Source organism: Ziziphus jujuba, chromosome 8, assembly GCF_031755915.1.
Source record: "Ziziphus jujuba cultivar Dongzao chromosome 8, ASM3175591v1".
NCBI classification, from domain to species: Eukaryota; Viridiplantae; Streptophyta; class Magnoliopsida; order Rosales; family Rhamnaceae; genus Ziziphus; species Ziziphus jujuba.
The window spans coordinates 25,400,841-25,415,433 of NC_083386.1; the positions used below are offsets into that span (position 1 = coordinate 25,400,841).

At 29.2% G+C, this 14,593-nt stretch overlaps 1 protein-coding gene across 1 annotated transcript; it reads right to left on the reverse strand.

Annotated features, from left to right (window-relative positions):
- Nucleotides 1-299: 299 nt before the first annotated feature.
- On the reverse strand, nt 300-1,880 carry LOC107414430 (CEN-like protein 1). The gene is made up of 4 exons (XM_016022540.4): nt 1,468-1,880; nt 1,285-1,346; nt 1,146-1,186; nt 300-1,027 (listed from the first exon to the last, which is right to left on the reverse strand). The coding sequence occupies exons 1-4, from the start codon at nt 1,666-1,668 to the stop codon at nt 810-812; spliced, it is 522 nt and encodes a 173-aa protein (XP_015878026.2). The 5' UTR covers nt 1,669-1,880; the 3' UTR covers nt 300-809.
- Nucleotides 1,881-14,593: the final 12,713 nt, after the last annotated feature.

The window sequence follows — 14,593 nt, forward strand, 5'->3', positions numbered from 1 at the left end:
AATAAATAAATATATTTTTTTCTCTCATTTTTCTTTAAATGTAGATCCATTTTTTTTGAATTTATTTTTAAATTTTTAGATCTTTATATTTGTTTTTTTATATTTTAAATAAAATTATTATTTTTTTATATTTTAAATAAAATTATTAAATTTTAACCTTTATAACTTTCTAATCTCTAATTCTAATATTATATTAAAATATTATTTATTTTAAAATTTTAAATTAACAAAATATAGAATTATATTTCATTTATATTTTTTTCTAGCAGTTAACATACTCTGCTTTCACCACTAAAAAATTAACCAAAAATACAAATGGCAATGCTCTGCTACATTTTCCATTTATTTGAGGACGACAAAATAGCATATTAGAGTCCAACCAAGTCGTAGAAATACCTGAAGACGTTCTTATTGCATGCCACGTGTCTAATGGAAGGGGACGTATCTAGCTACGATACTCTATATATGTGAAGTCCAATCACCCACATATGAGATCCTTTAGGTTGTGGGACCCACACCTGTCCCAAAACCTAGTTAGAAGTAAAACAGTTGAATACCTACCCCCACAGAGCCTGCCAAGCTGTCTGATGAAAACTCCTTTCCCACCAATAATATTTTTTTAACCCAAAAAAAACAAAAAAAAAGAATATATCATTCCAAACCCTAAAACCATGAGAAATAAACTGCTGATAAAGATAAAAATAGACCATATTTCCTCATCTTTTTTTTTTTTTTTTTTTTAATTTTTTTTAAATTTTTAAATTTTTTTTTTTCCGTCTTTGAAATTCATTCATTCATTTGTTCATTCATCATCTTCTTCTTGCAGCAGTTTCCCTCTGTGCATTGAAGTAAACTGCAGCCACAGGAAGGCCCAGCCCATTCTGTTCAGAGAATTGCCTAGTGTTGAAGTTGTCTCTGGAAGCTGGAGCTCTAACAGTTTGCCTTCCTCTCTGCTTGAACAACACGAATACATACCTGTGAATACCCACCACCGGCTTTGGTGTTTCATACCCCACAATTTCTTTTCCTGTTTATATATATATATATATATACAAAAACCCATTAAAGTTAAAAAATAATAATAATAATAATAAAAACTAAAAAAGACAAATTAAATTTTGTCATTAAAGGTAAAGAAAACCAACCGAAAGACACATCAGTGGTACCAGGAATATCCGTTACCATCCTGAAAAGCAAAAATTGTTCACATTGTGCATTTTAGCAAAATGGTTGAATTAATTAAGAGAAAATGTGCATATATATATATATATATATAATGCTTACCAATGAAGATGTTCTCTTAAGTATGGGTCGCTAGGGCTTGGAGCATCAGGGTCTGTCATAATCTTCAAGAAATTTTTAAAAAAAAAAAAAAAAAAGGAGGTAAATTAATAACAACAATTAATGAATAGTGACAATACACAATGGAAAAAGGTGTTTGATAAAATAAATAAAACATATAAATACCAATGTATAAGCAGTCCTCAAATCGTCACCACCAATCTCAACACGAGGTTTGGATACAATGACAGAAGGCATAAGCTCATGACCATTAGCAACTTGCTTGTTGGAGTTGTAAATGACATTCATTCTTACACTTGGTGAGAAAATGTCCACCACCTCTCCTACTACTCTTCCAACTGCTAATGGTTCCATGATTCTTGCCATATGGTTAAAGACAAATATGATCTCAGAAGAAAAAAGAGTTTGTGTATGTAAACAAAGGATTTTTTTTTTGGTTTTTGTTTTTGGCTTTGGTTTTGATGCAAGTTGGTATGAGAACTATGCGACGGAATTTATAGGCACAAAGGAAGAGAGATTAATATTGAGCCTGACTAAGAAGCAAAAAGATTCCGGAAAAGTTTGTCTATTTAGGGAAATGACATGTGTGAATAAATTAATTGCTTATTTATAAGATTGTGTAGTGTATATATATATTGTGGGGAGGAGCATATCTAAGATGGTGAGTTAATTTGCTGAGTGTTGTCCTAAGATATCCCTCTCAATTGGAAGCTTAAAGCTATATGGAGAAAAATTAGAAAAAAATTATGATTGTATTTGTCTCTAATGTGGAATCTAACTCGGCAGTGTTTCATTGGCTGGATGCGAATCAAGAATATAAACTTTTTTTCTCACTTTAAAAACAATATCTTTGGTGCAAATGGGAATTCGGCTTTTGAGGTTCTCGATTGCTAGCTAGCTACTTGAACATACTTTCCAAGAATAATATGTAAAAAGGAAATAAAAGATCCAAAAAAAAAAAAAAAAAAAGAGAGATAAATATTATATCCATGTATATCTTATCAACTTCGAAAATCTTTTAATTAATTAATTATATAACGCATTCAAGAAAAGAAAGAAGAAGGAACCAGAAATTTTATGTATATATTCGTATTTTGGTCCCCCACATATCTATATCTTGATTTTTTAACCACATAAACTTTATTTCCCCTGAAAAACCTTGACTCTATATGTCTTTCAAGATCCTCTAAAATACATATATATATCTATATATATATATATATATACATATCTTTCAAGGTATTGTAATCTAAATTTGCAGAGAACTAGTAGCATATGAGTCTGGCAAAACATCCATTGATTACAACAAGTTCTTTGGAAGAAGAAAATGTAATGAATTTGGATTGAAGTGTATAAAAAATTTGACAAATCATTTAAATAAGTAATTTAGCAAAACTTAACATATGTACATGTATGTACATGATCTATATAAGGAAGAATAAGAAATGAACTAGAGAAAAATATGCCTTGATTGCAATTTCCGTAGTTTGATACTGGAATACGTATTCAAATTAAAAAGCCAATTAAATTATCAATTATGAAAGAGAAGAATTGAAAAAAGAAAATACAAATGTACCTATATTCTTAAAACAACATAATGATGCAAACTGTCGGGCATTACATGTGTTGCTTAAATTTTGGATTAAGAAAGTTGGCCTCTATCATGGTTGATCACAATAATATGTGTATATAAACCAAAAAGAACAATTACAACTGCACAAAGAAGAAGACAGTTTCTATATGTAGAAGAAGACATATTCTTATTTCTATCAATGTACCTTCCAGAGCACTGATGTGCTTGTTTTTTATGAAGAAAATTCTTATTGTGAATTACAGTTAACAAATTTATTTAGACATTTTTATAATAATCTAAAATCGAGAAAACTTTTCTAGCTTTATATAATAACTTTTACCAGTGCCATTTTTTATTTTTACTTTAGAAAATTATCCTTGTAATCAATATTTCAAAAGACGAAAGCACAAGACGATGCGTTTTCGCTATTCTGAAACAAGGCATAATCCTTAGGGCGCTAAGGTATAAAATTTGCCGAAATTAAATTTTAATATAAGATAAAAATACAAATAAATTTTAAATTGCAAAATAATCCAACTAAAATTTATAAAAATATAAAATTAATAAATTATAAATAAATATACAATTTTTTTTGAGTTAAAATAAATATACATTAAAGCGTACACTTTTAATTTATAAATTATAATTATAAGGATAAGATACTTTTTTTTATAAAAATAAATATAAACAAGATTAGATATAACAAGATTTGTGAGAAGTATGCCTCGTTATTCGAGGTCTAAAAAAATGCATTTTTGTGCCCGACACATATGCCTCGTTTCGTGAAATGTACGTCTTACAGGAGTAATATCCTAAATGGTAAATCTCTAGGCATTTTTTTTGTGTCTCATCTCAAGGCTAGCCCCGGACGTAGTACTAGATAAGACAATGTTTGTAATTAAATTTTCACTTTTTCAAAATCCTTTTTGACAGTTTAGTAAAAAACTTACAACGTGGTTCTGAAACACTAATTCAGTTAAAATATCATCATAAAAAAAAATATATATATATATATATACATTAAACTCAGAAATATTTTTTGATATATTAGAACAACCTAATATAAAAAATATAGTTTTATTAGGTTCATATATTATATACATATAATAATAATAATAGATGTTAATGTCTGCTAGTCCCACAGATCTGGATTAAAGAAACTACATATATCTATTCATGGAAAATTATCAATTTAATTGGATATATAGAGGGTAAAGGACAAATTCTGTCGACCCGTATGTTTGTCCGGTTAATATTATTTATGATATGGAGAACGAAAGGCGACAGCATTAATGGTGCAAAATTTTCAGCACAGGTCTAAAGTTGATATTGAAAAGCAATATTATAAACTCGTCAAAGGTAGTCAGAAAAACAGAAAGCAGATTTATCTACTCCAATAATTAATTTTAATGGAGATGAGAGATTAGAAAGGGAGAGTGGGCAGGGAATGGTTGGATGCTCTTCGCCACAAAAAAGTTTATGTCTGAATCTCCAATTCTAAAATGGTATTATATATACATATATAAATTATATCACTTTGTGATATTTACATGTGGATTTTATGTTTTTTATATAGACTACTAAACTTTTTAATCTAAAACCAAGAATCATATTATTTTGAGGAAAAACAAATATAAAACCAAGTATTATATATTTCAGACGGTTTAAATTTGCTCCCAAACCAAGTATATTTAACCATTATCAAATTTATTCTTTCTTTTTTTTTATACAACTTGAGCATGGGGTAATTTACATCGCGGATCTAATTCTCATCGGTCTGCCATAATTAAATTTATTCGATCCCCACCATTCACACTTAGATTAAGTTCTAATTTGAATGTTAATATTTGTTTTGTATCTAGTATCAACATCGACCTAATACAATGAAAACAACATTGTCAAGTTAAAAATAATAATAATAATAACAAACAAATAAATAAAGAGTACGGAAGAACTGAAAAGGTCGAGAGCAGTGGAAGAATCTTGCGCAGCCAACGGAAACTAGGACTCCCTAATAATCCAATAGTTTGATAGTCAGTTTAATGAAGTAGGACCCATTAATTGCCTGCAAGGCTAGAACTATAGCAGTGGAGGCGGACCATGAAAGTACCCATTAATGAATAATACATATTCAGTGCAAAAAGTTAAAAGACCAAAGTAATTTCAAGAGGGTGTAGCTTCTCATCCATTGGTCTAAAATGAAAGTGTATGGAAAGAACATCTCCAAACTTGACACGTACGTGACAACAAATTAAAGAATAATATTGCATTTACATATAAGTTTTGAGTCTTCATTTTTTTATTCTTCCTTGACTGACAGAGTATCACTTTCTCAAATGATCACCAGCATAAATTAAGGCCTGCCTTTCCATTTTATCTGAATCCCTTTTGTCTTGGAGATTCGACACGTTTCTCTTGTCCTCTCACGACTGTTATCAGCTTCAAATATTCCTAGTCAAAGTAAAGGCCATGTGTCAGTTTTTCTCTTGCTATCATGTTGTAGAGAATCATAGCTGAGCCCGGAGCTAATAATGTTCGTCTGTCTCCCTTTCAACATTAACCCAGCTCTTTTACACCCCCGCCGCCCCCCCCCCCCCCCCACAACCCAAAAAAAAAAAAAAAAAAAAACATTAACCCAGCTCTGCATCGCATGCAGTACTAGTACTACCTAGTGTCTTATTTGTTTTTTTTTTTTTTTTTTTGTGCTTAATATTTGTTTGTTATGTTTATGTACTTCACAATTCATGCATACTAATTAATAGTTAATAATTCTTTTCACATTAGACATATATACACATGCATATACTTTTATTCACAAATATATATATATATATATATATACATATATAATTTTGTTATACTGTATTCAAACATTCATATATATATATATATACATATATAATTTTGTTATACTGTATTCAAACATTCATATCCTAATTGATATGGTATCCAATTGCATATAATTTTAGATAATATATTTTATGAATAGTTAAATATAATCAAGAAAGTAATATATTTAAAAATTTTGTAATCTAACCCCATAAACGTGTACATCCACTATGATTAAGCTCTATATATATATATATATATATATGAGAAATAAAAAACAAAAGGAGTAATTTATTAGGGGGAAAAAAAAACAAACATACAAACAAACATAAACCCAGCTCTGCAGTGCATGCAGTACTAGTACTACTAGTGTCTAATTTGTTTGTTATAGTTATGTACTTCACAGTTCATACATACTAAACATATATATACACATGCATATACTTTTATTCACCAAATACACACACACACATATATATATATATATATATGCACATATAATTTTGTTATAATACATTCAAACATTACGTCCTAATTGGTATATTGTCCAATTGCATATGGTTTTGAATAATATATTTTATAAATAGAATTAAATAATATACCTGCAATCAAACCTGATAAATGTATATATTAATTGTGGCTGATATATATATATATATATATAGATAAAAGAAAAAAAAATTACGGTATGAATTGATCGGTATGCAAACCATATCTATCGATTTTACTAGATATATATATATATATATATATAAAATAAAATCGATATATATAAATTTTTTTTAAATATCAGCCTAAATGTAACCTGCATAGTAAAAAACACGAAGATAATTTGTTGGGGGTTAAAAATAAGTGATAATTAAAGAATTTGAAAAGTAGCTTAAAAGCCTACGGCCAGGTGGCCGGTCTAACATATTTTAGACAAGAAAGCGTGGAAGAGGGAAGATGATGTTATCCACTGTGGACAAATGAAAGTTTGACTCGTATGATCATGGTGAGGAGTTTAAAACCTGCGCTCCCTATCAAATCAGGCCACTGAACCTGCTTAGCTGCGCATGCGCCATGCATACACTCACTCACACTGCCTTTTTGTCCAGGCGGCTTCTTTAATTAGTTTCTTCCTTGTACACTCAGCTTCCTAACCTTCACCCTACACTTTTCACCCGCCCTCTTTTCCACCTAATTACATGTCACTACTTATTCCTTTTTCTTTTCTTTCTTCTTTTTTTCCCTGGGTTCAGTTCTTATTTTATTGTTCATCTTATATAATATATGCAGTTTTGAATCTCATTAATGGTTTGTTATCATATATTATTGTAATTTCGCTCAGCCAAAATGTAATAAGGAGAAATCCATACATATATAAAGCAAAGAGATGAGGAAAAAAAAAAAAAAGAGAGAGAGATATAAATGATCATCCAATTAGATCAAAATTTTCACCAATTATGTAGTAGACGATCGTTGAGAAAAGTTTACACGCAGATTCCAAAGGTTTAGAACCGATCTTTGCGGTACAAAGATTTTTAAAACGCGTTGTCAAATTTACTTGGTCGACCACATACGGTTTGTCGTTTGGGCCCACATACGTTATGCTATGGGCCAGTCCACCGGCCTGCGAATAATATTTTGGGTTTGAACATGTTCGGCCTAAACTGCTAAAAAGCCATCTGTCTAGTTCAGAGGTCCAAGTGTTAATGAGTTATGAATAATGGGCGATGAAAAGACAATACAAGACAAAGTAGTGTTCGTTTCGTCACATCGCTTGTACTAATAGATGGTGGTGTATTTATTAATTTTGAATGAACAATGTCTGTGAGATAGAAAGCATTAATGCATTACAATTAATGGCGTTGGCATCATATTGTCCTGGTCATGCCTATTATTCATAATAATTTTGTTGCCTTTATTATTATTATTATTATATTGTTGCCTTCAATTAAGAATAACATTACTGACCAAAACTAATAAATAAAATTGATTATATATCTTAATTTTAAACAAATCTTACAATAACAATATAATTTCTATTTTATTTATTCCTGAATTTCGAGCTTATTTTGTACTTATTTCATAACTTAAACATTATTTCATATTTAAATTATTATATGAGTCGAAAAATTATAATAATGATTAATTGAGTTCAACTCAGATTCTAATACTCAATATAAGCCACTACTTTCTCTCAATAAAAGCTAAGAGTTTGAATCTCCACATCCCAATATTGAAAAGGGAAAAAAAAAATTTGAATATTGGTCTAATTAATAATTTACAGAAAGCTAGAATTAAACTTTAATTTTATTAGGATACTTATCATTTAGTTATTTTGACTAATGCTCTTTCCATGAACTTTATGGGAATTTACCATCTTGTTTCTTGTGTAACAAGTTATAAAAATGGGTATTGGTTACTCCTTTTTTCCCACTTCAGTCCCCAACAAAACAGTAATTAAATTGATTTATCTTGTATCCCCAAAAAAAAAAGACATGCAAACTCCATCGTCTTTAGAAGTCACCGTTCTCTCCGCGGAAGGTCTCGACTTCGGCGGCTGTTGGCCGAACAGGAACATATTCGCCGCCGTCAACTTCGGAGCTTCCAACCACGCAACCACAGACACCGACGCCGACTGTCGGTGGAACCAAAAGCTGCATCTTCAGTTTCGAACCGACGTCCAAAGTATGAGAATCGAGGTTAAACAACGAAGTCGATTCGGGAAGGTTAAGGTACTGGGTTTCAGGGAAATTCCTGTTTCGGATTTCAGGAAAGATTTTACGCCGCCAAATTACTTGAACAATTTGAGTTATTCATTGACGAATCGCCGTGGCAGAAGAACAGGTATTATCGTAAATATTTCCGTTAGGGTTAAAGAACGTACGGAAATATTTGGTTTTGCAGGGATAGACAAATAACTAATTCTGGTTTATAAAAGATTATAAAAACTTTCTTGATATAATACTTGACTCATAAATTTTCTTTGACCCAATCAAGAAGAATTGGGGGTTTTCCTCTATTTATAATCAGTTTTCTTTTTAAGATTGTGTATAAAAATTTCGATTCTATAATTGAAAGAAAATTATTGATTTTATTATTACCTTTATCTTAGTGAAGGTTGATTGTTTTGTTTTATCTTCTATATACCTTTTTTCACCTCTTAACCAGAATGTAAAGCGATACTTTTTTCATAACTTTTAATGAAATACTATTACCCCAAGCAATCAAATTGTCCTTTTGGAAACCACTCCTTTTATTTATTTATTTATTATAATTATTCTTTTTTTTTTTTTTTTTTGTGTGAATACTTTTGAAAACCACTCAGATGCCCAAGATCACTGGCATTAAATTCCTCTCTTGAATATATTTGAAAACCATTGGATAAGCAGTCTCTCTGGCTAAACAAGTGGGCTTGGGCCTTGGTGTGTATACTATGTGAAACTGATATGGACTCATAAAATGCAATTTACATGACCAAAGGCCACTGACGATGAGCCAATGACCGTGGAAATGCCATTTAGCTAAAGACATCAAATCTTGTATGACCTACTTGAAAGTTGAAACACTTTTGAGTGTCAATTTTCTCCCACTCAGCTCCTTATGAACTTGCTTAACAATTCTGTATTAAACCCAAAAATAAAAAATAAAAAAATACGGCCATGTCCATACAACTTTTTACAGCCTGCAGGTGTACGAAATCTTGCTGATTCTTAATGAATATTTCGATTCTACTTAAAAATAAAATAAATAAAGGAAAAAAAGAAAGGTGATATAGCAGAAGTTGCAGTATTAAGCCCGTTATATATGTTTAGGACAATGTCAACTGCGATAGCCTAGCAAGGAATCCAAAGACTTAAAGAGAAAGTCCTGCTTTTTTGGGATCAAGCTGGCTTGAATATTTAATCGGCAGCCCCTTGCTGTTCTTCTATTTTCTCCTCATCCCTGCCAATTTCTATTTATTTATTTCCTCATAGCTTTCCATATCACCAAAGTTTAAACCTAGCTAGCTATTAATTCCTAACATTAGATATCAGATTTTTCCTACTTTATATAAAATTAATATTGAAAATGATACTGACCCTTATATATTTTAATTTAGTGGACAAAAATTAACTCTTTATTGTGTTTTTTGGTTCCATGTAAGCTTTTCTTTTTTATGGATAACTAAAATTTCACTATTGATAAAAAAAAAAAAATGGCAAATACATCACAATCTTAACAATCTAGACAGCCAAACCATATAAAATGATCAGTACAAGAAAGTGGAAATTTAGCCAGATGGTGAGCTTCTTTATCATATCCTATATTTGAATAGCTTGAACACAATCACTCCCAATTTCATATGAATCAAATGAGGTCTCAACCTATAAATTCTGACGTGTAGAGAAAGATTGAATTTAGTCATGAACCACGAATTAAAACAATTTTATTTATTATCTTATACTATATACTATAAGTCAATTAAATGAAAAAATAAAAGAAAAATGATGGGTAATGGATGAGAGTTAGCTAATAAATTGGATTCTTGGGTTGGGCTCAAGATATGCCTATATATTAGTGTACTCGATGGGTATGCTATTATAATTGTGTCTAGAAGTTTAGCTGCTAAAAATGCTCTGTATATATACAACGAAGAAATTAATTAAATTTAAGCCTTGCAGTTATTGAAACAAAAAAGAGATGATGTATAAAATAAAGCTATTGATTTACATTTAAAAAGATGGGAACATTTCATAAACCCCTTCAAGTTTGATAAATTATCATTTACCCTCTAAAATTTTCAAATTTACTACTCACCCTCAGCTGTTAATTCCATTCGTTTGATTTAAGTATTTAACAATAAAAGATCAATTTGGTAAATGTATTTATATTTGGTATAAAAAAAAATTGTACTTCTTATTTTGCATTTATGCATTAGATTGCTTTGCATTTTTTTTAGCTAATGTTTTATATGTGTTACTCCATTTAATATTCATAATGAATACCATAAATATGAATATTAGAATTTTCAAAATTAGTAGAGTTGTATTTTTTATGTAAGATAATATATATCATAATTTGATGATTAAAAAAAGTATTAGTTTATTAATATTTAGAATCTTACTATTTGTTACAATGGTGGTATCACTATCTTAGTATCAAATTTAAATTTTGATATTTCATTCTATTATTTTTTATTTTAAAACTTTGAAAATAAATTCTTTAATAGTAATTTAATATGTAAATTATATTAATAATTTTTCATCAATAATAAAAAATAATATTTGTTTTAATATTTATTTTGATCCACGTAAAAGCAAATAGACATTATACAATTCAAGCGTGTCAAATTTTGAAATTTCTTAGCAGAAGTTGATACTTACTTGAAGGTTGAGTGATGAATTTGAAAATCTAAATGGGTGAACCATGTTTTATCAAAATTCGAAAGAGGTCGATCAAATTTTTTCTGAAAAAAAAGAATAGAGACTCATCAAAATATAATATATAAATAATATATATATATATATATATATATGTATATAGAAACCTACTATGGGGTTATATATTTAGCTACATACATACAAACAATTTTTTTGAAGCTAGGATTTTTTGTACTATTTTCTTCAAGTGTCATAAAATTATTAAAAAGAGTGTAAGCAACACCAATAGGATCTGGAACATAAAGATGGAAAACTACATAAGCAACATCAATAGGACCTGGAACATAAAGATGGAAAACTACAACTCCTGGCCCGAGGCATCCATTTCTGGATATCAATCAAAGCCCATCAATCCATCAAAGACCAGAAAGTGGAAGAATCTCTATCCTCAATTCTATTCATCAATTAGCACTGCCAGTTTCTATATTGGAACTCTTACATAATATATATATATATATATTCATTGCTCCTGAGAGTGTGAGAGGGACAAAAAAAAGAGTGTGAGAGAGGGAGAGAGATGAGGAGAGCAGTACTCCAGGAAGGAAATTTGATTTCACTTTAGGCACGCAAAAGTCACTTCACAATCTTTCTCAATCTTCCATTTTTGGTATTAATTTTTGGGTTAAAAAAACCCATGATAAAAAGAAAAGAAAAAGCTTAATACATTTGGTAGTCTAGTCTCTCAGTTATTTTAGTTCATTTTATTTTTTCATATTAAAATCTTATAAATCTTTAAACGTGCACGTATCTTTCACACTCTCTATCACCAAAGACAAGTCTTGTGATTATTAATGCTTTGTTTGCTTTGTTAAGAAAGGTTTTTAATGCATGCAACAGGGTCATACATTAATGCACATATCTGATGTAATTCTGCTCCTTATAAAGTCATTATACTGAGAAAAACAAGTAAACTAGAAAAAGCAAAGACTTCAGAACTTTTAAGGTCTTGTTAATTTCACAAAAAAAAGAAGAAAAAAAAAAAAGGTCTTGTTAAATCTGAAATAAAAAAACTATAAGTTTTTTTTCTGTGAAAAAGTAAATCTCAGAAATTTGAAATCTTTATATAATTAATTATTATTATTATTATTATTTTTTGAAGTAATTGTTATAATTAATCTGATGGGTATTATTAGAGTCAGCATCTGATATGAGCAGTGGACCACCCAATAGACAGCTCATGGTACGGTGAACATTACAGTTCAATTATGATCAAGTTTTTTGGCGATTTTAACCTAATTTCACTTTATTTTTTTCCCGAGAGCAAGTTTCCTCAACAGGTAAAAAGGTACCTCAACAGCGTAAGAGAATCTGAAATCTGCAGCTTTCTTCATATTCGATTTCGAACAAATTAAATATATTTATTAACTTTTTTTCAAACTAAAAATATATTTATTAACTTATTATAGTGAAGTTACAAACTTACACTCATGTTTTTATGCTGAAAAACTAGTGTAACAGTTTTGAAAGCCTTTGCTTAAAATCATTATTAATAAGATTTTTTTTTTTTAATTTTTTATTAGAGAAGTTTCTATTTGTATTTTAAAAATAACTTTATAGGATTCCATTAAATTATTTTATCAAAATATCTTTCTTTTTCATAAACCTTAAATTTTTTCAACGTTTGATTAATATTAAAAAGAAAAAATATATTGAGATACAAGGTTTACCCTTGGCCTTGTGTCAGGTGCCTTCATACGAACAGAGCTTTGAGGGTGTTGGAGAAGGCTTACGCTGAAAGCTGCTATCACATATTTTTCATGTTTAGTGGCTAATTGTTCAACCACTTTACTATTTTTTTTTTAAATGGAATTAAAAAAAAAAATAACAATTGCAAATTCTACTGGTGGAGGAATGCAGCTGGGGCCGATGTCACTTGCAGGTTCAATGACTGATTGTTGGTAATTCTTATTATTGGTGATTGTGATGGAGTAGAGAAATAATAATAATAATAATAACAATAATAATAAGAAAATGAAAAAAATGATCTCAGAGTGAAGTAAAGAATGAGAAGATATTTTGATCAACATGTTAACAAGGGAACTGTGTATAATTTGGTTTGGAATTGTAAAAAAAAAAAAAAGAAAAAAAAAACTCTTTTTATTATTATGATATTTTTAATCTAAAGGCGAAATAAAATTAGATATCTCAAATCACGAACTTTATAGATATAAGAATGATGGTATACCAACTGAAAGTTGAAAAAAATAATCTATATATTTTCTTAAAATTTCTGATAAAAAAAAAAATTCAGAATCATGAGTTCGAAAATACATTTCTATCAAGATGTTTTTTGCATCTATCTTCCTCTTAGTTTCAACCTAAGAAATAAGATTAAAAAAAAAAAAAAAAAAAAAAAAGGAAATCAAGATTTTTATCAGTACCATAACTTAAACCCTATCCAATCAAAAGTTTTTTCCCCTTGTAGTAGCCCTCCAAAAGTTAAAAAATCTACAATACTTCCTCTAAAGGAAGGGTGTTATTCTGACCAGAAGTGTGTTATTCAATAATTAATGCTTCAAATATATATATATATATATATATATATTTTTTTTTTTTAATTTTTTGGGGTGAAATTAATGCCTCAAACCTCTGTCAAAGGTTTAGTCTCTTATCTTAATTAGGATAAATCAAGAGAAAAAAGGGTAAACTTATCTTAGTTAGGATAATTCAAGGAAATAAAAAAGGTAAATATTAATTGAAAATATATTACTACAAGCAAAAAATTTGACTCAAATATTTGAAAAATTAACAAAAATATATATATATTTTTTCATATTATAAAAAAGAAAAAGAAAATAATAAGTACAAAAATTAAAAATCCGAAAAGGGCAGGTGCAGCATAAAAGAGAAAATTCCCAATCTGAGTTTGGTCCTTCTGAAGGGACAGCTCAACCATGGTTCATAGCCCTTCTCTTCTGTCTTTTCTTCTCTTCCTTTCCTGCTCGCACGTCTCATCAAAATCTCAATCAAAGTCAAAAATTAAATTATCATAATGACGAAAACAACCTTGCACTTGTTCACCAACCTCAACACCCTCTTGTCATATCCATATCCATATTACATTGTTATCCATCTCAAATATTAATTGCCCTTCCTTAATTGCCAAAACCATCAAATTTCAATTTGGATTCTGACCAAGACTTGGAGATTTACATACCACTGTTGTTTGAATTGGATATTTCGTTCATACTTTTAGAATTATAAATGCATATATAAGATTATCCGATTAATGTAGATTGATTTTACTGTTCGTGATTGCAAAATGGTATATAACCTTTGCACTCTGTCCTTCCAAATTTTTTAATTCATTAAAAACAAAAAAAATATACAACAAATTCCAACCTTGGTCCCTTTCGAGAGCTTTTCTGTCAGTTTAAGCGTTCATGGGCCCAAATCTTTGTTTTGGATTTTCTTGCCCAATTATTTTTCTCTCTTCGCAAAAAATCGTGGGGCCTAAATCCGACCCTTTTTTTTTTTTTTT